Raw genomic sequence first — 16,965 nt, 5'->3', positions numbered from 1 at the left:
TCAAAGTTGCTCCATAAGACATTGTCCTTGGTAGTCATCTAGAGTGCACTTCAATTTAAGCATAACTACAATGATACACTTTTACTATAGATTGAAGGCTTCAAATTAAAGTGATAATAACTCACCATGTCATAAAAGGGGAAAAAAGGGAAAGAACCATACAATTTTTCTCGAAGATTCCAGCCACAAATGTTGTCTTCAAGTTGCCTTGAACTGAATCCCAAGTTGAGTCATATAGACTTTGTCCTTTTTGTTTTTTCCTCACACAAATGCTTACATGATATTTAAATCGAATCGAACTATGGTTTTGATAAAATGTCTACTCTCTGAATATAAAAAAAAGGTGGACTTCACCAGCTAACCCTTCCAATCTCTCCCTTCTTGATATGTTATATGGTAAAAAAAAAAAAAAAATCCCATGCTCTTTTCCTCATGTAGATTTCTTTACTAAAATGTACAAGAGGAAACAGTGGATCAGCCACTTTGTTCATCCATGCTGATCATCGACTATCCACCGATTCAGCCCATAAGATACGAGACCAATATCTCGTTGTGCTAGAGCCTGTAGGGGAAAGAGGCCCAAGGCTCTCGTGGGGCATCCGGGTCGGTCTACTGCTGTAAAGACGACCTATTTTTTAACGGTTCATGTCTTCTTTAGACCGGCTTTTTAAAGGTTTATTATATTTTTAAATTTTTTTATCCAATTAAATATGTATTTTAGTGACAGGCACTACTGCTTCAACCGATTTTATTGTGGTTCGAGATCATAAACTAAACCGACCAATAAAAATATTACTGAGTCCCACTTAATGAGTTTCATTTGTGGGCCTCTGAATGGAACCCAACCTACTGCGTGCCCACAGAAACAAAATAAAAACAAAAAAATAAAAACGAAAAACCGCTCAACGAATTTTTGGCCTGCGCTAATAACAGCCTGGTTCCCTGGCAAAGGGCACGAGTAGTCACAGAAAGAACCAACCATGTCGCGGCGGCGAGTACTGTTGCTGCTGAAGCCCTTCGACGTCTTCCCGAGCAGACGCACGGAGGGAATCAGTTCTTCTCTCCCTCGAATAAAATATCCTCAAGTTATTAACTCTCTCTGTGCTTTTAATAAAGCTGCCGTTCGAATTCCCCACTTTGTTCTTCTTTTAATTTTAACCATTTCGTTTTGCGTTCTGCTTTTGTGGTGCCCGAGTCCTCTTTGTACATGTCAAAATGTGAGAATTATATGGAGTGAAATGGGGATATAGGCCTTGAATTGAGCGTGAAAAGTTTGTTGCTCTTCTGGGATGGTTTATGAGAACTTTCCACTAGCTTGAATAGTCTCGGATTTTATATGCTAAACTGAATGTGCTGGCGAACAAACATTTTGCTGACTGACTTTGGAGTAAGATTAAATGTTGAACGAGAAAGTTGAAGTTCGTGTGATCATAAATGTATGCCAAACCTTTCAACACATCACTCTTGTCCACAGCTCGGATCACTTTATCCATGCAAAGTTTGTGAACAATAGACTTGCTTTTTAGTTTCTGATACTGTCGAGTAGACCATGAAATGTTGAATAATCAATAAGATCAGACCAATTATTGTGGTTTTCATTTGCATTGCTTTAGCTTCCATGGATCTATGAATCTTTATGCTCTGTTTTCTAGTTTCCACATGAATATATATATACACACACACACACTTACATGTACATATATATATTTATATGTACTTATATATAAAGTTCAGGGTATATTGTATGTCTTTCAGGAAATGCTCTTAACTGGAAACTATTGAACTTTTAGGTGTGAATATTTTTCAGATTTTTTATCTTTTGACATGTCCTCAGACCATGGATATCTGATTAGTGAAACCAAGGTGCTCTGGTTGTGATTAATTAAAAGAGTGGGAGAGACATAAGTGTCGGTAAACCCACTTTGGTTCTCCATGAGGCAGTCATTTACACCTTTTCACTTTGGTTTACCTCCTAACTAATGCTTGTATTGCTCTATAAGGGTAGAAATATTTGTATTTTCACTTTAGCTTTTTTATTTTATAGGAACCTGAGAATTCCATCCATAAAATCCTTGCTTCGCTTTCTTGACTTGCATTCCACTTCGTTGACATCCTTCTTTGATGCCTTTACTTCATGACAAGAATATAGAATAGCCAATGGAACCAACCCTAAAGTATTTTACTTCTTCTGACTGGTGCAGTTTCTGTTGAGTATGCTTCTTTTCTGAAAGTAAAGAGCCAAACTGTGCATGTTAAAGGCTTTTTCTATGCACCTCTTTCTGTAAAAGTTTATTATATGAAGCTGCTTAAGCATACAAGGTACTCAGCTGACCCTAAGCCCTTGTACTCTGAAGGTGATATAGATAAAGCAAATAATTTCTCTTAGAGCATTGGGAATTATTTGATGTGGGAAATAATGAGAATTTAATAATTGATGTTTGTTAATGTTGTCTGTTCCTTTGCTTGAGCAAAGGTAAAGTATGCTTGATATTACTGGCTTGACCTGGTCAATTTAGATATTCTCAAATTGTGATTGTGAGATACTTCCGATGTTGTGGTGGAATATTTGATTAATTGTGTTAGGTAATCACTCTGTCAATATATGGGTGCATATGAATATTCTGAAATTATATCTGAGGGATTGTCCTCCTGAATTAGTTTCACCTATATGCAGCCTATTACAACTGATGACTGGTATGAGAATTCGTTTAAAGCTTTTCACCCCATCTAAGACATAAATCATGTATGACTATTTACTTGATTTTATTTTATGAAACTGCAGGTTAAACATTATTTAGATGACCGGTATAGAGTTCATAAGGATACAATAAACTACTGTCAGAATGTTCTGTGTCAAAAGTCACTTGATTGGGAACCTCTTTTACGGAATAACCTCTGTCAACCAATAAGTAATGTGGATCTTGTTATTTCCGTTGGAGGTGATGGCACCCTTCTGCAGGCCAGTCATTTCATGGATGATTCAATTCCCATTCTTGGAGTGAACTCGGATCCCACAAAGCCTGAAGAGGTTACCTTCCCTCCCTGGCTAAGATTCTCAAAATTTCAGCAATGTACTTGAAATTCTTTTTACTTGTGTCAGATTCATTGATTTGCTCGTTCAAGCATATTATTTTGGAAATCAATATCTATCTTTATCCTTTATCCATAGGTGAAAGAGCTCAGTGGTGAATTCGATGCTACAAGGAGCACTGGCTATCTTTGTGCTGCAACTGCTGGAAACTTTGAACAGGTTAGCGCACATTGGATATTCTCTTCATGCCTATTAAGTGCAATTTTTTTATGTTTCAATTGATCCAAGTTTTCAGTTGTTTTATCCATGCTGAAGAGCTACTGCGCTGACCCTTTGCAGGTATTGGATAAAATTCTAGAGGGTTTCATGGCACCTTCAGAAGTATCAAGGATTTCAATAAGTTTAAATGGTCAAGTTTTGTCAACCTATGCTCTTAATGATGTTCTAGTTGCTCATCCATGTCCAGCAACAATCTCTCGCATTTCATTTCTGTAAGGGACTGTTTAATGTGTTATACAGTTCTCACTTCTATTTGCTTGGTTAATAACCTAATGAGCTGAACATATGTTTTTTGTGTTTACTTACCAGATTGAAAACAGATGGCGAAGTATCCTCTCCTCTGGTAAACTGTCGATCAAGTGGTCTCAGGGTCTCTACTGCTGCGGGGTCAACAGCCGCCATGCTTTCAGCAGGAGGGTTTCCGATGCCAATTTTGTGTGATGATCTCCAATATATGGTTAGAGAGCCTATTCTAACTGAGGCAGCAAATTCTAACTTAATGCACGGGATTATAAAATCTGATCAGACCATGTACATGGCATGGCACAGTAAAGAAGGTTTCATATATATTGATGGATCTAACATGTTTCAGTCAATTCAGCATGGGGATGTTATTGAGCTATCGTCAATGGCCCCAATCTTGAAGGTCTTTTTGCCACCACATTTGTTAAGAACTTGAGGTAACTCTTCATACAATGAAAAATGTGAAATTTTGAAAGAAGCATCTATTCATCAATTCTCTTGCTTTATAAGTTGATCTTGTTACTCCAAGACAATGACAGAACTTTGATATATGTGCTGTGGGAAGAAATATATTGACAGAAAATTCACAAACTGGTCACCAAAAATCAAAACAGATACTTTCAGAAAGCAGAGCATGAGGGGTGAATCAGATGATAACAGTGGCTTTCTCGTTTAGGAAATACATTGTGGGGCAGGGAGCATTCTTTATATATGCCTTTTAGTAAATCATAGCAACTTCCAGTTATATCACAATTAGCTAAACAAGTCCCCTAAAAAACCAAGAAGGCTGAGGCTGAAATTTTGATCGTCAGACCAAGTCATCAAATGCTTCTTTGAGGTGAAGTAATGAGAATTTTTCATAGGAGCAACAGAAAATGGGGCCAGTGGCAGTGGCATAACTCTGCCATCTTCCATTCTTTACTCTACAACCTGAAACATGAAGCTTACATCAGAGGGAATAACTTGGACGACATAGTAGGTTTAAAAGATCTGGAACAGAGGCATTACGTGAACATATTTGGGCGATTCCGTGAGAGCTGAGGCCTTTTCATTGGAGAAAGTATGAGGTTCCGTAAAGTCATGGTTGGGTTGCTGGCTCCACCTCCAAATGTAGGACGAGTAGCTCTTCTGTTTGTTGCCTCTCCAAGAACTGATACTGGTTTTCCAGGTGAGCATCCAGAAATATCAAAAGGTCCAGAGCCAGAATTCTTTGTTCTGGGTTGAGGCCACATATCTTCTCTTTGTCCTGGAGTTTCAGGAGTGAAAACCGGGCGATCTGCAACAAGTAAATCAACTGATTTTTTCTTGGGGGAGCATAAAAGAGTAAACAGCGTTGGACTACCCACAGAGCAAATCAAGACCCATACAAAAAAGTTAGCAGCAAATTTCATAGTAAAACTCCAATATTTTTATTTCCCTAAAACCGGACAGTTTCTGGGACTTTGATTTAGAATGTGGATTTGTAGTTTATTTTATAACATAATGATTCACCTTGTCTGAGGGGATCCCTATTGTCCATAACGTTTGCTGGGCTCGTGAACATTTCAGGTTCAGCTCTTGTGAAGAAGTTGTGTACTGGCTGGACTGCGGATCTCTTCATTGACTCGTATTCGTTTCTCAGTGATTCGTACATTTCATCCAGTTTTCTTTTCTGCCTGCCAATGAAGACCAACTGTCACTGTGCCTCTCGACAAGATTTCCATCCTGGTAAGTAAACGATAATGGAAAAATGCCGCCCTATCAGGTGGAAAGCAAATGAACCAAAGAGTAGACCTGGATTTCTCAGAGAACTTTTCCTGGAGTTCTTGCTTGTCTTTAGACAAGTTTTCGTTCTCTTGCTCCAATAACTGGCATCTCTTGGCCATTTTCTGGTAGGCTGAATGAACTTGCTCTAGTTTTTCAGCGAACTTTTCTTGCACGGCTTCACATTTCTGCCGGCATTGGCCGACAACCTTGTTCATTTTGTATTGCATTTCCAAATCCCTTTGCCCGATGTAGAACATTACACTCCGATATGCACTCTTCATCACTGATCTTGTTCAAGGAAAAACTAGAAATGGAAAGAAAAATTAAAGGACAGGACAAGCTTCAGTCATCATCATTGATGAAATTTATTGCTTCTGCTAGTAAAGATTGGCCACTTTCCCTGTATTCTTGTCCATCTAATCTTTTTGAGCTATAGCTAGGTACTCCAAACTAAGATCATATGAATCAAGGGATTTTCTATCACACTGTATGCCTCAGAAAGTTAGTAGAGAAGCAAAGGATACAGATCTGTGGTGATATTCCGGCCATGGCCATCTGGAGTGGGAAATACCATAACAAATTCCAACATGAAATTAAAAGAAAAAAGAACTCCCTCATTAGAATATAAGATTACAAAAAAAATAGGATGGTTATCTTTCTTACATTTGTCCACTCATCGTTGGGATTTATATCCACTGGTTTCATGAGGCTGATAAACAAAAATCACCACATTTGATCAGATTAGCAAGTCAAAACGTTATGATTTTTGGAAAGAATGATTGACAAGAATACCTAAGACAGGCTATGCTAAATGTTGTGACTTGTCCTCCAGTTATCATTATTTTGAGTTGTTAGAACTCGAAGCGAGTTTGGATTTTGATGCATTGAGAATGGTGTGGGAATTACTTAAAACTGGCTGGCTACCCGAATTGAACAATTTACGACTTGTGTTGCAGACATGCAACTGAAGAATATCCGAACTCTAATGCAACTCCAATTTTGGCTAAAAGTAAGAAACAACTGAAAAGCACTCCTGAACCCCCTTCTTACTCTGGATGTGTACGGACTAGGTTTTCTTTAATCTAAGAACAAACTGCATAATAGATGTTGAAGATTATTTAGTTCTTCAGCTGAAACTATGAAGCAAACAAGAAATTTTCACCTTTTAGAAAGCACTTGATCGCAGATCGGACACGCAGCATCATTACTGAGGATCCTGCTAGCATCTTCTGTGCCTTTTTACCTACTGTCAAGGAAACTCTTACTGCAGTTTTGTTAACCTGTGCAAGGTATCTACCAAGTAGTGGATGGATACACGAGATTAGATGGATGGATACACAAGAGATGTCCACAAGTAGTGGATACGGCCCGCCCTTCCAATTCACGCCAGCAGGCATTGCACCTCATTTCGGCCTTCGATAATTCGTTTAGTTTCAACTGAAGACTCCAAGATGGAAAGCGAAGCCTCCACAAAAATTGTTGAAGAATCACTTCAGTTTACGTAGACAGTATTCATTTCAGGCATGAAAGATCAGATCACATGACCAAATATTAGTCCTTGACTAATGATAACAAATGGATAACTGCTGGTAACAGCTCCGTCACTTCAAAGCATGCAAACAGAAATCACTATCTTTAGGTCATGTAAACTTATTCTTATTTTCACAAATCAAGAGTTCGATTCTTTGATCATCGTTGTGCAACTCAGTAATACAAAATTGCAAATTTCGATCCTCTACTAGTAACTAGTAATTTGCAAATCTGATAGGGAAAAAATGAGCTGAAACAAAATAGTTAAGTAAGACTAACCTTAACTACAGCAGTAAAATCCTTCAAAATCCGGACATTGGTGGATGCTTCGAGGAAAATGTTTTGAAACCTGAAATGAGAGGCATGCAACTGCTAAAGGAAGATAACTTGTTGAAGATGAATCACGGTCTTATCTATCCATAAGAAACAAATTCCGTGCACAGTAGTCATTTTTTCGATTGTTCAAAATTGAAAAGAACTCGGCATACATCTAATAAAAAAAGTTCTAATTGCTGAAACTCACAGAATGAAGCTCCAATATCAGAATATGATATGAACAAGGACTTTCGCCAAAGGTTGATCTAAAGTAGATTTATCCGTTTTGCATCTCTGATTGAAATAAAACAGCCAAAAAAATGAAATGTGCTCAACTGTCATCGTACCGTCTGATCACTCCTGCGAACAGAATTATGAGCTTCTTCCCGTGCAGGAATTAGACATCGATAGCGAATGCAACTCGACAGAGGCAGGAACAAAAGATAAAACAGAAATGCCACAGAAGACGACGATCCACCTCTACTGAGGTACGTCGGTTTCTGGCACTCGAAATGGCCTTTGAGAGCGCGAATTGAGCGGGAAAAAGGGTCTCGTTGATTAATCCTGAGCTGGACTTCTGCTCTATTGGATGATTATCAGAATAAAGTGCCAGGTATGCACGAGCGCCGGGCCCCACTCTCAGCAAGGATCGAGTTTCGATTTCGTCCTTGCGGCCCTAGGGGTGGCTTCGAGCCGAGCCGGTTCGCGAGCCGGCTCGGTTCTGCTCGGTTCGTTTTTCGAGCTCGAGCCGAGCTCGACCGAAGCTAGGTTCGGTTCGTTGGCTCGCGAGCCGGCTCGAAATGAGTCGGATCGGCATGAATCGGTACGGGATCGTGAGCGAGCGGGGGAGCGGGAGCGGGAGAGAGAGCGAGGCGGGGAAAATTTTTTCCTCCCCCCTCGTCACCGCCGACCCCTCCCATCGGTTGTTGTCGCCGCCTCTACCGCCGTCGTAGCTGTTCTCCGGCATCTATACCGCCGTCGCAGCTGCTCGCCGGCCGCCTCTGTGTCCGTCCGTTCGATTTCTTCCTCTCCTCGCCGTCGCCTCTGTTTCCGTCGCCGCCGCTTCCGTCACCGTCGATTCTGTCGCCGCCGACTCCGTCGTGGCCGTCATCTCCGACGATAAATCCTCCCTGGCGCCGTAAGCCCCTTCCCTCGGGGTCGTCTCGGCGGAAAACCAGAACAGGGGAGAAATAATCTCCCCCTTCCTCGCGAGAAGATGATCTCGCACGTGCAATTTCGCACGTGCGAGATCATAAAATAAAAAAAAAAACTTTTTCCTTTGGAAAAAATTAAAAATAAATTTTATAGAAATAATTTTCTATAAACTATTAGTGTCTCATGTTTTTTTAAACACTTTTCTAATTGAAATTTTTTATTAAAAATCATATAATTTTCAAAGTAAGATTTTTTGTACCAAAATGGGGTAGAAAACTGTATAGAAAATTTTTGAATAAGTATTTAACAGTTGATGCTGTAATACTTTTAGCATGAAATAATTTTCATTGCAATTTTGTGTTTGATATTTTATTTAATTAAAAATTTATCGATAAGTATAATAATATATTAGATTGATTATTAATTTTTATTTATTTCCCTAGAAGAGACAATAAAAGGTCCGTTTAACTTTCCTAAGAAAATTTTAAAATATTTCCTATAATTTTCTAATAAGTCACTAATAGTAATAAGATTTTATTTAAAGGTTTTTTTGGGAATATGTATCATAGGAAAAATATTTTTAGTTTTTCCTAGAATATAAATTTTTATCTAGGGGCACTAAGGAGGCCATAATAAATTATGGCCAAATTCAAAAATTACAAAACAAGCTAGACAATAATTGGAGTAAAAAATATTAATATTGGTGCATTTTAATCCATTATTGAAATTCAATCCTGAACCTCCCCTATCATTATATTTTTTAAAAATGTATGCATAATTTTATATATAATTTATTCAAAGCCACCCCTACGTGCGAGATCATAAACAAGGAAAAAAAAAACTCTTTGTCCCTTCCTTATGGCTCTTAAATAAATTGAAAAGATATTTTAGTAGAAATACGTTTCCAGAGACTAGTTTTTTCAATAAATGTTGAAAAAATATTTTTAATAAAAATATAGGGACCATTAGTGCCTCGTATTTTTTCAAAATATTTTTTTAATTATAAATTCTTTTTAAAAAATCCTATAATTTTTCAAGTAAGATTTTCTTGCCAAGATGGTTTAGAAAACCATATAGAAAAATTTTGAATAAGTATTTGACAGTTGATGATATAATACTTTGAGCATGAGGCAATTTTCATAGTAATTTTGTGTTTGACATTTTATGTGATTAAAATTTTATCGATAAGTATAATAATATATTAGATTAATTATTAATTTTTATTTATTTCCTTAGAAAAGGCAATAAGAGGTCCATTTAATTTTCCTAAGAAAAATTTAAAATATTTCTTGTAATTTTCTAGTAAGTATGTAATAGTAATATGATTTTATTTAAAGAATTTATAGTTTTTATTTGGGTGATTGTAAATTGATAGTGATATTTTATTTAATTTTGTTGTGTTTGATTATTGTATGGAGTTTATTTATGATGTTATGCAGTGTATGGAGTGTTTAGATTATTTTATGGAGTGTATAAACAATTTTATGAAGTGTTTATGGAATGTATAAACAATTTTATGGAGTGTTTATGGAGTGTTTATGCAGGTATTATGTATATTGATTATGCCCAATTTTAAGTAAAGGTCATGCCGAATTTTATACAAGTATTATATATATAGATTATGCTCAATTTTAAGTAGAGGTTATGCCCAATCTTATACACATATTATATATATAAGTTATGCCCAATTTTATGTAGAGGTCATGCCCAATTTTATATAAAATGTCTGCATAATTTTATATACATTTTATTCGATATATATTTTTTGAAAAGTTTGAAATGTATGTTGAGGCTCGAGCTCGGCTCGAAGCTTGGCTCGAACTCGTTGGGCTCGAGCTCGATAACAATTTTAGGCTCGAGACGAGGCTCGGCTCGAAATATTTAAATCAAGCTCGACTTGAACATAGGTAGGTTCGGGCTCGGCTCGGCTCGATGCCACCCCTACTTGTGGGCACTCTACAAAATTCACGCGATACCAGGCAGGGTGGGCCTACTGTCGATCAGTACGATATATCGGTCGATACAGATGTAGCTGTACGGAGGATGTATCAGTGCATACGAAAGATTACATCAACCTATAAAGTGCAAGTATTACGCACGAGCACCGCGGCCCACTCAGCAATGATCGAGTTTCGATTTCGTCATTGTGGACTCTCCCAAATTCATGCCATCCCATGTGAGGGATAACGGGTTTTATTTTTATAGGAAATAACTAATGAATTAGGTGTCAATAATCAATTAAAAATCTCCTGCATCCCCTGTTTTAGATGATTATAAAACCTAATTTATAAAAACTCAAAGAGTTTATAATCCAAAAAAATTACAGAGATTTTTTGGAATTATCTCTCTCTATATTTTTGTATTTTCATTATAAATATATATTTTTGGTTTTTGATACATAATGCATACACTATATTAATTGATACGATTCTCCGAATCCGCTTATACACACTCCATACAGCTACAATAACGTAGCCACCCGTGGTACCAAAAAGCCTATGAAAAGGGAAGCTCTTAGAAATAAATTATTTATTTAAGAAAAAAATACGGATTTAACTATGTGAGTCATTAAGTGCACTTAAATTTAAAAAAATTATTAGATTTAAATAATTTTTTTAAAATTTATATTTATATTTAATATTAATTTCTTATCTATACACATTTTATATAATATATATATATATATATATATATATATATATATATATATCTTCTTTTTTAATAGTATTGTCTTTCTAAATAAGACAAAATTGGGAGCCTAAGTTGATTGGACATGACTCATGAGTCTAGCCTTCTTTCTCTCATTTTCAAATATAATTTTTTCTAAAATCATCATAATATAATAGTAATGTTACTAAACTTAGATTTAGTTGATACCGCAAAGCCCGTAAAGAGTGAGAGGGGAGCAAATTGGAAAGGGCAACCATTCCCTTGTTTTCCCAGGTGTTGTGGTGTGGAAGTTCTAAAGAGTGGATCTACTAAGGTCCCTATAGTAGACTAAGCCGCCATATTTACTGTTTAACCGCACCAAGTCAAACGGCTTAAAAGTGTGGCTCACACTTGTGCTACGTGTTTCATTTGCTCCCTTAAATCTCCCGTCCTCCCGCCATCTATTTTTCCTGACTGAACTCAAATCAAGATCAGATGTTTATTACGTACAAAAGACTTGGCACCTACTGATACAAGTGTTATTTCCGATTTTCCGCAAAAATGAGAAACCCGATATGTTTGATAAGTAAATGCGGCTTGCGGTTAATTGTCAGCATCATTAAGATGTTGGAAGTCCACCTGGGAAGACACGGACTCGACCGTTTTTGTTCTTGGTCACTGAGACTTGACCCCCCTCGTGTACTAGGTTCCACTTCTTTAATCATACGCACTCCAAAATAAGGTCTCCACTTAGCTGTTATTTTTCTCGGTCTTGTAACGGCAAAGTTGTATGTATAGACGTGATAATGCGTAAAGAAAGTGACTTCTTTCGGCCCTTTTTCAAATTCGAGTTCTTTCAAGGAAAAAAGGTGTAAAGTTTAGGTATGAAATAAGGTTTTGATAGAATTAAAGTGAGATTATCTGTGATTTAAAATAAGCGTTTTTTATTACAAAAAGTCACAAACCCAAACAATACAAAAAGCCTATCTTTCTCGGCTTCTGTACTACATAGCCCAAATTAGCCATCGCTTTCTGCCATGCAATGACAATCTTTAATATACCCAAGTGTGGTCGTTATCACTTATCTCAGTGTATCTCTGCTTGTGTGCGTACTCTTGATTCAGAGTTTCCCACCTGGTGCCGTGGCAAGTCGCAATCACCCTTCCTGTACGTGCCCCCCCCTCCGGATACCCGTTCAAACTCCAGCTTTCAGAGCCAGACAACACCTCCGGCCCACTTTCAGTCACTCGCGGGCATCCGCTACGCAAGCAGTGACGTACGCGAGATTAAAGTGGGGTTTAGAATCTTTTGTGGTATAGGATTAAGATTTCCGAAAGATGATCGTGGTCGACATTTGTGGGTTTCTCACGGACCTCACGGAAGTCGCTGCGCGTCGCGTGACGTCAAGATTGTACTCGCTTTCAGACAAATCGCTAATTTTCATCCACCTTTCATATCTTATTTTGACTCGGTTCCCGCGGAGGCGCGCCGACTTTGCTTCGTCCCGATTTTTTCTTGTTCCTCGCTTGTCTTCCCTTGTAACCGTCTCGGAATCGGCGTGCCGGTCGGCCCGGCCTAACCCATTTACTTTGATGCCTTTTCTTATGGTGGTAAAATATTTTACGTGGATTATAATCTGATCGAATCAGTTGTACCGGGTGGAAAAGCCGATATATCGGTTAGTTGTCGACTTTTCATCTTTAAAACGGGGAGACACGTAAGGAGCGGCCTCCTGCTTCTACTACCGGTTCTGCTCGCCACATCAGCGTCTCGATGCTAGAAATGTTGCTTAGTGTAGCCCGACATTAGAATTACGAAGGTGCCCTGAATCCGGATACTCTGCCACACTTCATTCCTAGGTATTAGCAACCTCCCGCTGAAAACCCAAAAATCAGCCTATTTGGTGAGTACTGGATTTTTCTTCTTCTAGTTGAGGGCTGAAAGTGGAGATCTTGGTTTTGAGTGGACAGACGTTGACGAGTGGGGGTGAGGATGAAGATCCAGTGTAACGCCTGCGAGGGGGCGGAGGCGAACGTTCTGTGCTGCGCGGATGAGGCGGCTTTGTGTTGGGCTTGTGACGAGAAGGTCCACGCGGCTAACAAGCTCGCCAGTAAACACCAGAGGGTTCACTTATCAAATTCATCTTCTCAGATGCCTAAATGTGACATCTGTAAGGTAAGCTTTGAAGATGCAGAAATTTGTTTGTTGAATCGGTTAATGAGTGCCTATGACCATGTTTTTCATCCCTTTTTAAAATTTATGTTGACCTTAGTGTACCGTGGATTTGAATTAAGGAATTGGGTTCTGTTTTACAAATTCACTTATTGGATTCTTTGATTCTATTGTGATTTGGGGAATTCTCTTTCATTTTAGGGAGTTTACTGGTAGTCGTGATATTTTAGGGAGTTTAATATGTAGGTTCTGTGATTTTTTTCTTTTCGTTTTTTATTTATTAAGTCTCTTTTCCCGTTTTCTGTTGGAAAACGGAGAGAGAGAAGATTCAAGGTGTAGTATGTGGCCAGGGTGTGGGGTGAAGGAGATGCTGTGGAGGCAGAAGGTGGAATTATAACATTTCCAGCCAGAGGAAGCTGCCAATCTCAGTTAAAATGTGCGTGATAGAATTGAAAGAGCATAGGACCTTGTCTAATAATTTTTTAAATGAATTTTCGAGTGGTAAATTCTCAAGAGTCTTGAAAACTTACATTTGGTACGGATGCCTAGTTATCCTCTGGGTTTTAGTAAAAGGAGCTTCCCGAAGCCTTCAATTCGGTTGGCATGAAGTTTGATTCTGTTGCAATTTAGGCTGGAACAGAGGCGCTCCATTTTCCTTTTTTTATTGGGTCAATGTGAAAGGAATGTGGTGAGGCATAAGATGTTTCTACCTGTGTCATCCTGTTGGTGATCAAGGGGCCAAGCAATACCAGGCTGCCTGGCCGATCATTCTGTACATGAATACAGTTATCAATGTTTCGGTGTCAAGGAAAGTTCATGCTGAAGTCAGCCGATGCGTTGTGACTTGAAGGCCTAACTGTATTCTCAGTTTGCCATGGTGCGGAAAAAAATAAAAAAAAAAAGAAAAAAAAAGGCTGTATTTAAGTTGGTATAATTTTTGAAACAAAACTTTAGAATTCTATTCTAAACTTCTATTTACTATTTCTGAAATGGAGCATCTTTCTGAAGTATGGACACTTGTGGAACCACCCATAAATTCTTCTAAAATAAATTTCCTTCACCTTTTTTCTATACAAACATAATGGTTTTAATACATTTGATCATGAAACCCGGAGTCTCTAATTTTTTCAAGAGAAATATAAAACAATTTAGAACCCATCAATCATGTTAGGGTCTGGTGCTTTTTGTTAGGTTCATATATGATGATCTAATCATACTTATGTGCGTTTTCTCTTAATTATGCTGCTTCTTTTTCCATAGGTCATGATGGAGTTTTCTGTACTTCACTATCTATCCATGATAAGCTAACCTATATACCATTGTTGTGTTCATCGTATATTGGCTACTCATTCTAATTGCTTTATCAATAATCCTGTTTGAAAAAAAAGCCTCATACGTTTTATGATCTTTTTAACGTGAAAAATTAATCTAACTAGAAATAGGATGTCGTTTCTCTTACAAAGATAAAAGGTTGGGCAAAGCATTTGGTTATCAGGTTAGGGAGTTAGGGGGCTTACAAGGAAGTATGGCAACTAGGTGTAGTATTAGAAGAGTACATTATGCAATAGTATCAAATATTTTGTAGGTTTTTAATGTTTTGTTACATTGTTCAGTAAAAAAATTTGTTGTTTACGGAAAGTTTGCAGTTCACTTTTCTGATTACTTCATTGAATAGGTAGTGCACATGATCCCATGACTGACTATGGAGTGCTGTGAGAAGTTCTGTGCATGTTGAGCACGCTGGGATCAAACCCCAGCTATTTATGGTGGTCAATTATGATTATTGTGATGTGCCAATACAGTGTTTTTTGGTATGTTTTTTTCTAATTCCTTTCTTCTTCAGGAGAGTGCTGGCTACTTTTTCTGCTTGGAGGATCGAGCTCTGCTCTGTAGAAAATGCGATTATGCTATTCACACAGCGAACTCCTTTGTTTCTGCCCATCAGAGGTTTTTACTCACAGGGGTAAAGGTGGCACTTGAATCCTCTAATCCAGCTTTGTCATATTCCAAAGAGAAGTTGAAGTCTTCGGAGAGAGGTGCTGAAGCACAGCGGAGAACTGTATCTGATACGTTATCTAAAAAGAAGTTTAAGTCTTCAGAGAGAGGTGTTGAAGCACAGTGGAGAACTGTATCTGATATATTGCCCAAAGAGAAGTCAGATTCTGCTGAGAGAAACGCTGAAGCTCAGTGGAGAACCATGTCTAATAGTTCTTCCTCCATCTCAACCTCCATGGACAATAACAAGGTCTTATTGAGTCAAGGAGATGGATTAGGAAGACTACCTGTTACCAAGTTGTCCTTCACAGGTGGGACCATGATGTCTGGGGTCATGCCCGACTGGCCTATAGATGAGTTCCTTGGACTATCTGGTTTGAGCGAGAACTTAGGGTTTCCAGAACAGGAATCTTCCAAGGTATGCTTTATTTTATTGGTGAACTTATATACAAGCATTATGCTAGGCATACGCTATTGAGAGCCCTCAGGTGGGTACTATAATGCGAGTTGTGTGGTATGCGTGGCAAAGTTTCATGCTGCTCATGAATCCTAGCAGGACACCCGGTCATACTATATTAAATAATGCACTTTGAGGTAGGGCTGGAGTCAGCAAATTCTGTAACCTACCAGGAGTAAGACATAATTGCGTAAAGCTTTAGTTTTGTTCGTGTGTGAGATCTTACAGTCCCGACAATCTTCTGCTCTTGATCATCTTCTTCTTCTTCATTCTGGTGACAATTGCAGGCTGATAATGGGAAGCTTGGTGATGCGGGTTTGTCTCCCAGCCATGATTACACTACTGAAGGGGATTTTGACGTTGATGACTGCTTGGGTCAAGTACCAGAGATTATTTGGACTGTCCCGGAGATTCCATCCCCACCTACCGCATCGGGTCTACACTGGCTCAGAAGCTTGCGAAAGGAGCCGATGGAACATTCAGTTTTTGTGCCAGATGTTTGTAGTCCTTTTCAGGATCAAATGGGTCCGCAGGTCTCTAAACGGACGAGGTAGTGATGATCAGTTATATGCAATTGGTGTTCTTGCCGTTTTTTCCCCCTTGGCCACCTTTAACCTAATGTTTTGTAAAATGTGGAGGTTCCTTTCTGTTCTTGGTAGGATTTCACGTATTTGTTTAGCGGTTTTCTTTGGATATCCATCTGGGAATGTGGAGCCTAATTTATTTTTTTCCTTTTGCATTATTTTGTTTCTCCTGGATATGGGGAACGAGCCCATGAATTTCCTGAATCGGGGTTCCCTATGTGTATTTTTCTCATATTTTTCTGCATCAAATGGGCTAAGCCAGAAACGGGTGCCATGAAAATCTTTAGTCAACTTGAAGATTGACGAAAGCTTACCGGAATCCAAAATGAACTCGGTAAGATTTGGATCAACCAAGTTAGACCACATTAGACATTCGAAATCACCTTTTTATTTCTATCTCCTAAGCTGGTTATTAGCATTACAACGTTTCCTTGGTTCTTGAAACATCACAAGGTTAGTTCGCGACAACCCAAGGTTCAAGATCAAATCGTCTTTCGTCGCTGAACAGATGTTCAATTTTTACTCTTCGAGCTTGGACAATGGCAGAGAAAATCAGAGGACTGTAACGTTGAAAGAACTCTCTGTCAACATATTCTAAAGTTACTCGAATTATGTAACTTACAATCGAGAGGATTATATTACGCGTGAACGTGAGGACGATGTCAAGATTCTTACACACTAGACTCATGGTGACGAGTAATCTAAGTAGGTGGTTTCCACTTGTTTTTGTTTTTGTTACTCATGGAGACGCTTGTTTAAATGACACGATTTTTTTTTATTTTGATTCTTGTTTTAATATGAAATTTTGT

At 38.3% G+C, this 16,965-nt stretch overlaps 3 protein-coding genes across 5 annotated transcripts; 2 read left to right on the top strand and 1 right to left on the bottom strand.

The window, feature by feature from the left end:
- Nucleotides 1–933: 933 nt before the first annotated feature.
- On the top strand, nt 934–5,428 carry LOC137962388 (probable NADH kinase). Its single transcript, XM_068809220.1, has 6 exons — nt 934–1,085; nt 2,783–3,028; nt 3,170–3,250; nt 3,371–3,522; nt 3,620–3,990; nt 5,102–5,428. Exons 1-5 carry the CDS (start codon nt 981–983, stop codon nt 3,987–3,989), a joined length of 954 nt encoding a protein of 317 aa, XP_068665321.1. The 5' UTR covers nt 934–980; the 3' UTR covers nt 3,990; nt 5,102–5,428.
- Nucleotides 4,064–7,579, bottom strand: LOC137962387 (E3 ubiquitin-protein ligase CCNB1IP1 homolog). Of its 2 annotated transcripts, XM_068809218.1 has the most exons (10): nt 7,492–7,579; nt 7,109–7,178; nt 6,637–6,789; nt 6,462–6,534; nt 5,963–6,008; nt 5,824–5,854; nt 5,327–5,582; nt 5,045–5,208; nt 4,562–4,829; nt 4,064–4,483 (listed from the first exon to the last, which is right to left on the bottom strand). In XM_068809218.1, the coding sequence occupies exons 3-10, from the start codon at nt 6,704–6,706 to the stop codon at nt 4,477–4,479; spliced, it is 915 nt and encodes a 304-aa protein (XP_068665319.1). In that variant the 5' UTR covers nt 6,707–6,789; nt 7,109–7,178; nt 7,492–7,579; the 3' UTR covers nt 4,064–4,476. The 2 variants fall into 2 exon arrangements, with proteins under 2 accessions (XP_068665319.1, XP_068665320.1); XM_068809219.1 differs by lacking the exon at nt 4,064–4,483 and having other exon boundaries at nt 4,558–4,829.
- Nucleotides 7,580–12,791: 5,212 nt separating this feature from the next.
- Nucleotides 12,792–16,314, top strand: LOC137962940 (B-box zinc finger protein 22-like). 2 transcript variants are annotated; one of them, XM_068810083.1, is made up of 3 exons: nt 12,792–13,123; nt 14,967–15,533; nt 15,860–16,314. In XM_068810083.1, the coding sequence occupies exons 1-3, from the start codon at nt 12,941–12,943 to the stop codon at nt 16,124–16,126; spliced, it is 1,017 nt and encodes a 338-aa protein (XP_068666184.1). In that variant the 5' UTR covers nt 12,792–12,940; the 3' UTR covers nt 16,127–16,314. The 2 variants fall into 2 exon arrangements, with proteins under 2 accessions (XP_068666184.1, XP_068666183.1); XM_068810082.1 differs by having other exon boundaries at nt 14,964–15,533.
- The last annotated feature ends 651 nt before the right edge of the window (nt 16,315–16,965 follow it).

The sequence above is a fragment of the Aristolochia californica genome, unplaced genomic scaffold (genome assembly GCF_029961685.1).
Source record: "Aristolochia californica isolate CCGP_79_NKW_82.1479 unplaced genomic scaffold, dmAriCali1.0.hap1 SCAF_4, whole genome shotgun sequence".
Taxonomy (NCBI): Eukaryota; Viridiplantae; Streptophyta; class Magnoliopsida; order Piperales; family Aristolochiaceae; genus Aristolochia; species Aristolochia californica.
This window is presented reverse-complemented; position numbering and strand designations above follow the sequence as displayed.

Bases quoted from the DNA above. Each gene is read 5' to 3' on its own strand.
- LOC137962388 (XM_068809220.1), top strand. From the start codon at position 981: ATGTCGCGGCGGCGAGTACTGTTGCTGCTGAAGCCCTTCGACGTCTTC. The intron at 1,086-2,782 runs GTTATTAACTCT...ATGAAACTGCAG, and splicing joins CTCGAATAAAATATCCTCAA to GTTAAACATTATTTAGATGA. The intron at 3,251-3,370 runs GTTAGCGCACAT...GACCCTTTGCAG, and splicing joins CTGCTGGAAACTTTGAACAG to GTATTGGATAAAATTCTAGA.
- LOC137962940 (XM_068810082.1), top strand. From the start codon at position 12,941: ATGAAGATCCAGTGTAACGCCTGCGAGGGGGCGGAGGCGAACGTTCTG. The intron at 13,124-14,963 runs GTAAGCTTTGAA...TTTCTTCTTCAG, and splicing joins CTAAATGTGACATCTGTAAG to GAGAGTGCTGGCTACTTTTT. The intron at 15,534-15,859 runs GTATGCTTTATT...TGACAATTGCAG, and splicing joins CAGAACAGGAATCTTCCAAG to GCTGATAATGGGAAGCTTGG.
- LOC137962387 (XM_068809218.1), bottom strand. From the start codon at position 6,706: ATGAGGTGCAATGCCTGCTGGCGTGAATTGGAAGGGCGGGCCGTATCC. The intron at 6,535-6,636 runs GTATCCATCCAT...GTAGGTAAAAAG, and splicing joins TACTTGTGGACATCTCTTGT to GCACAGAAGATGCTAGCAGG. The intron at 5,583-5,823 runs GTATCCTTTGCT...GAACAAGATCAG, and splicing joins CGGAATATCACCACAGATCT to TGATGAAGAGTGCATATCGG.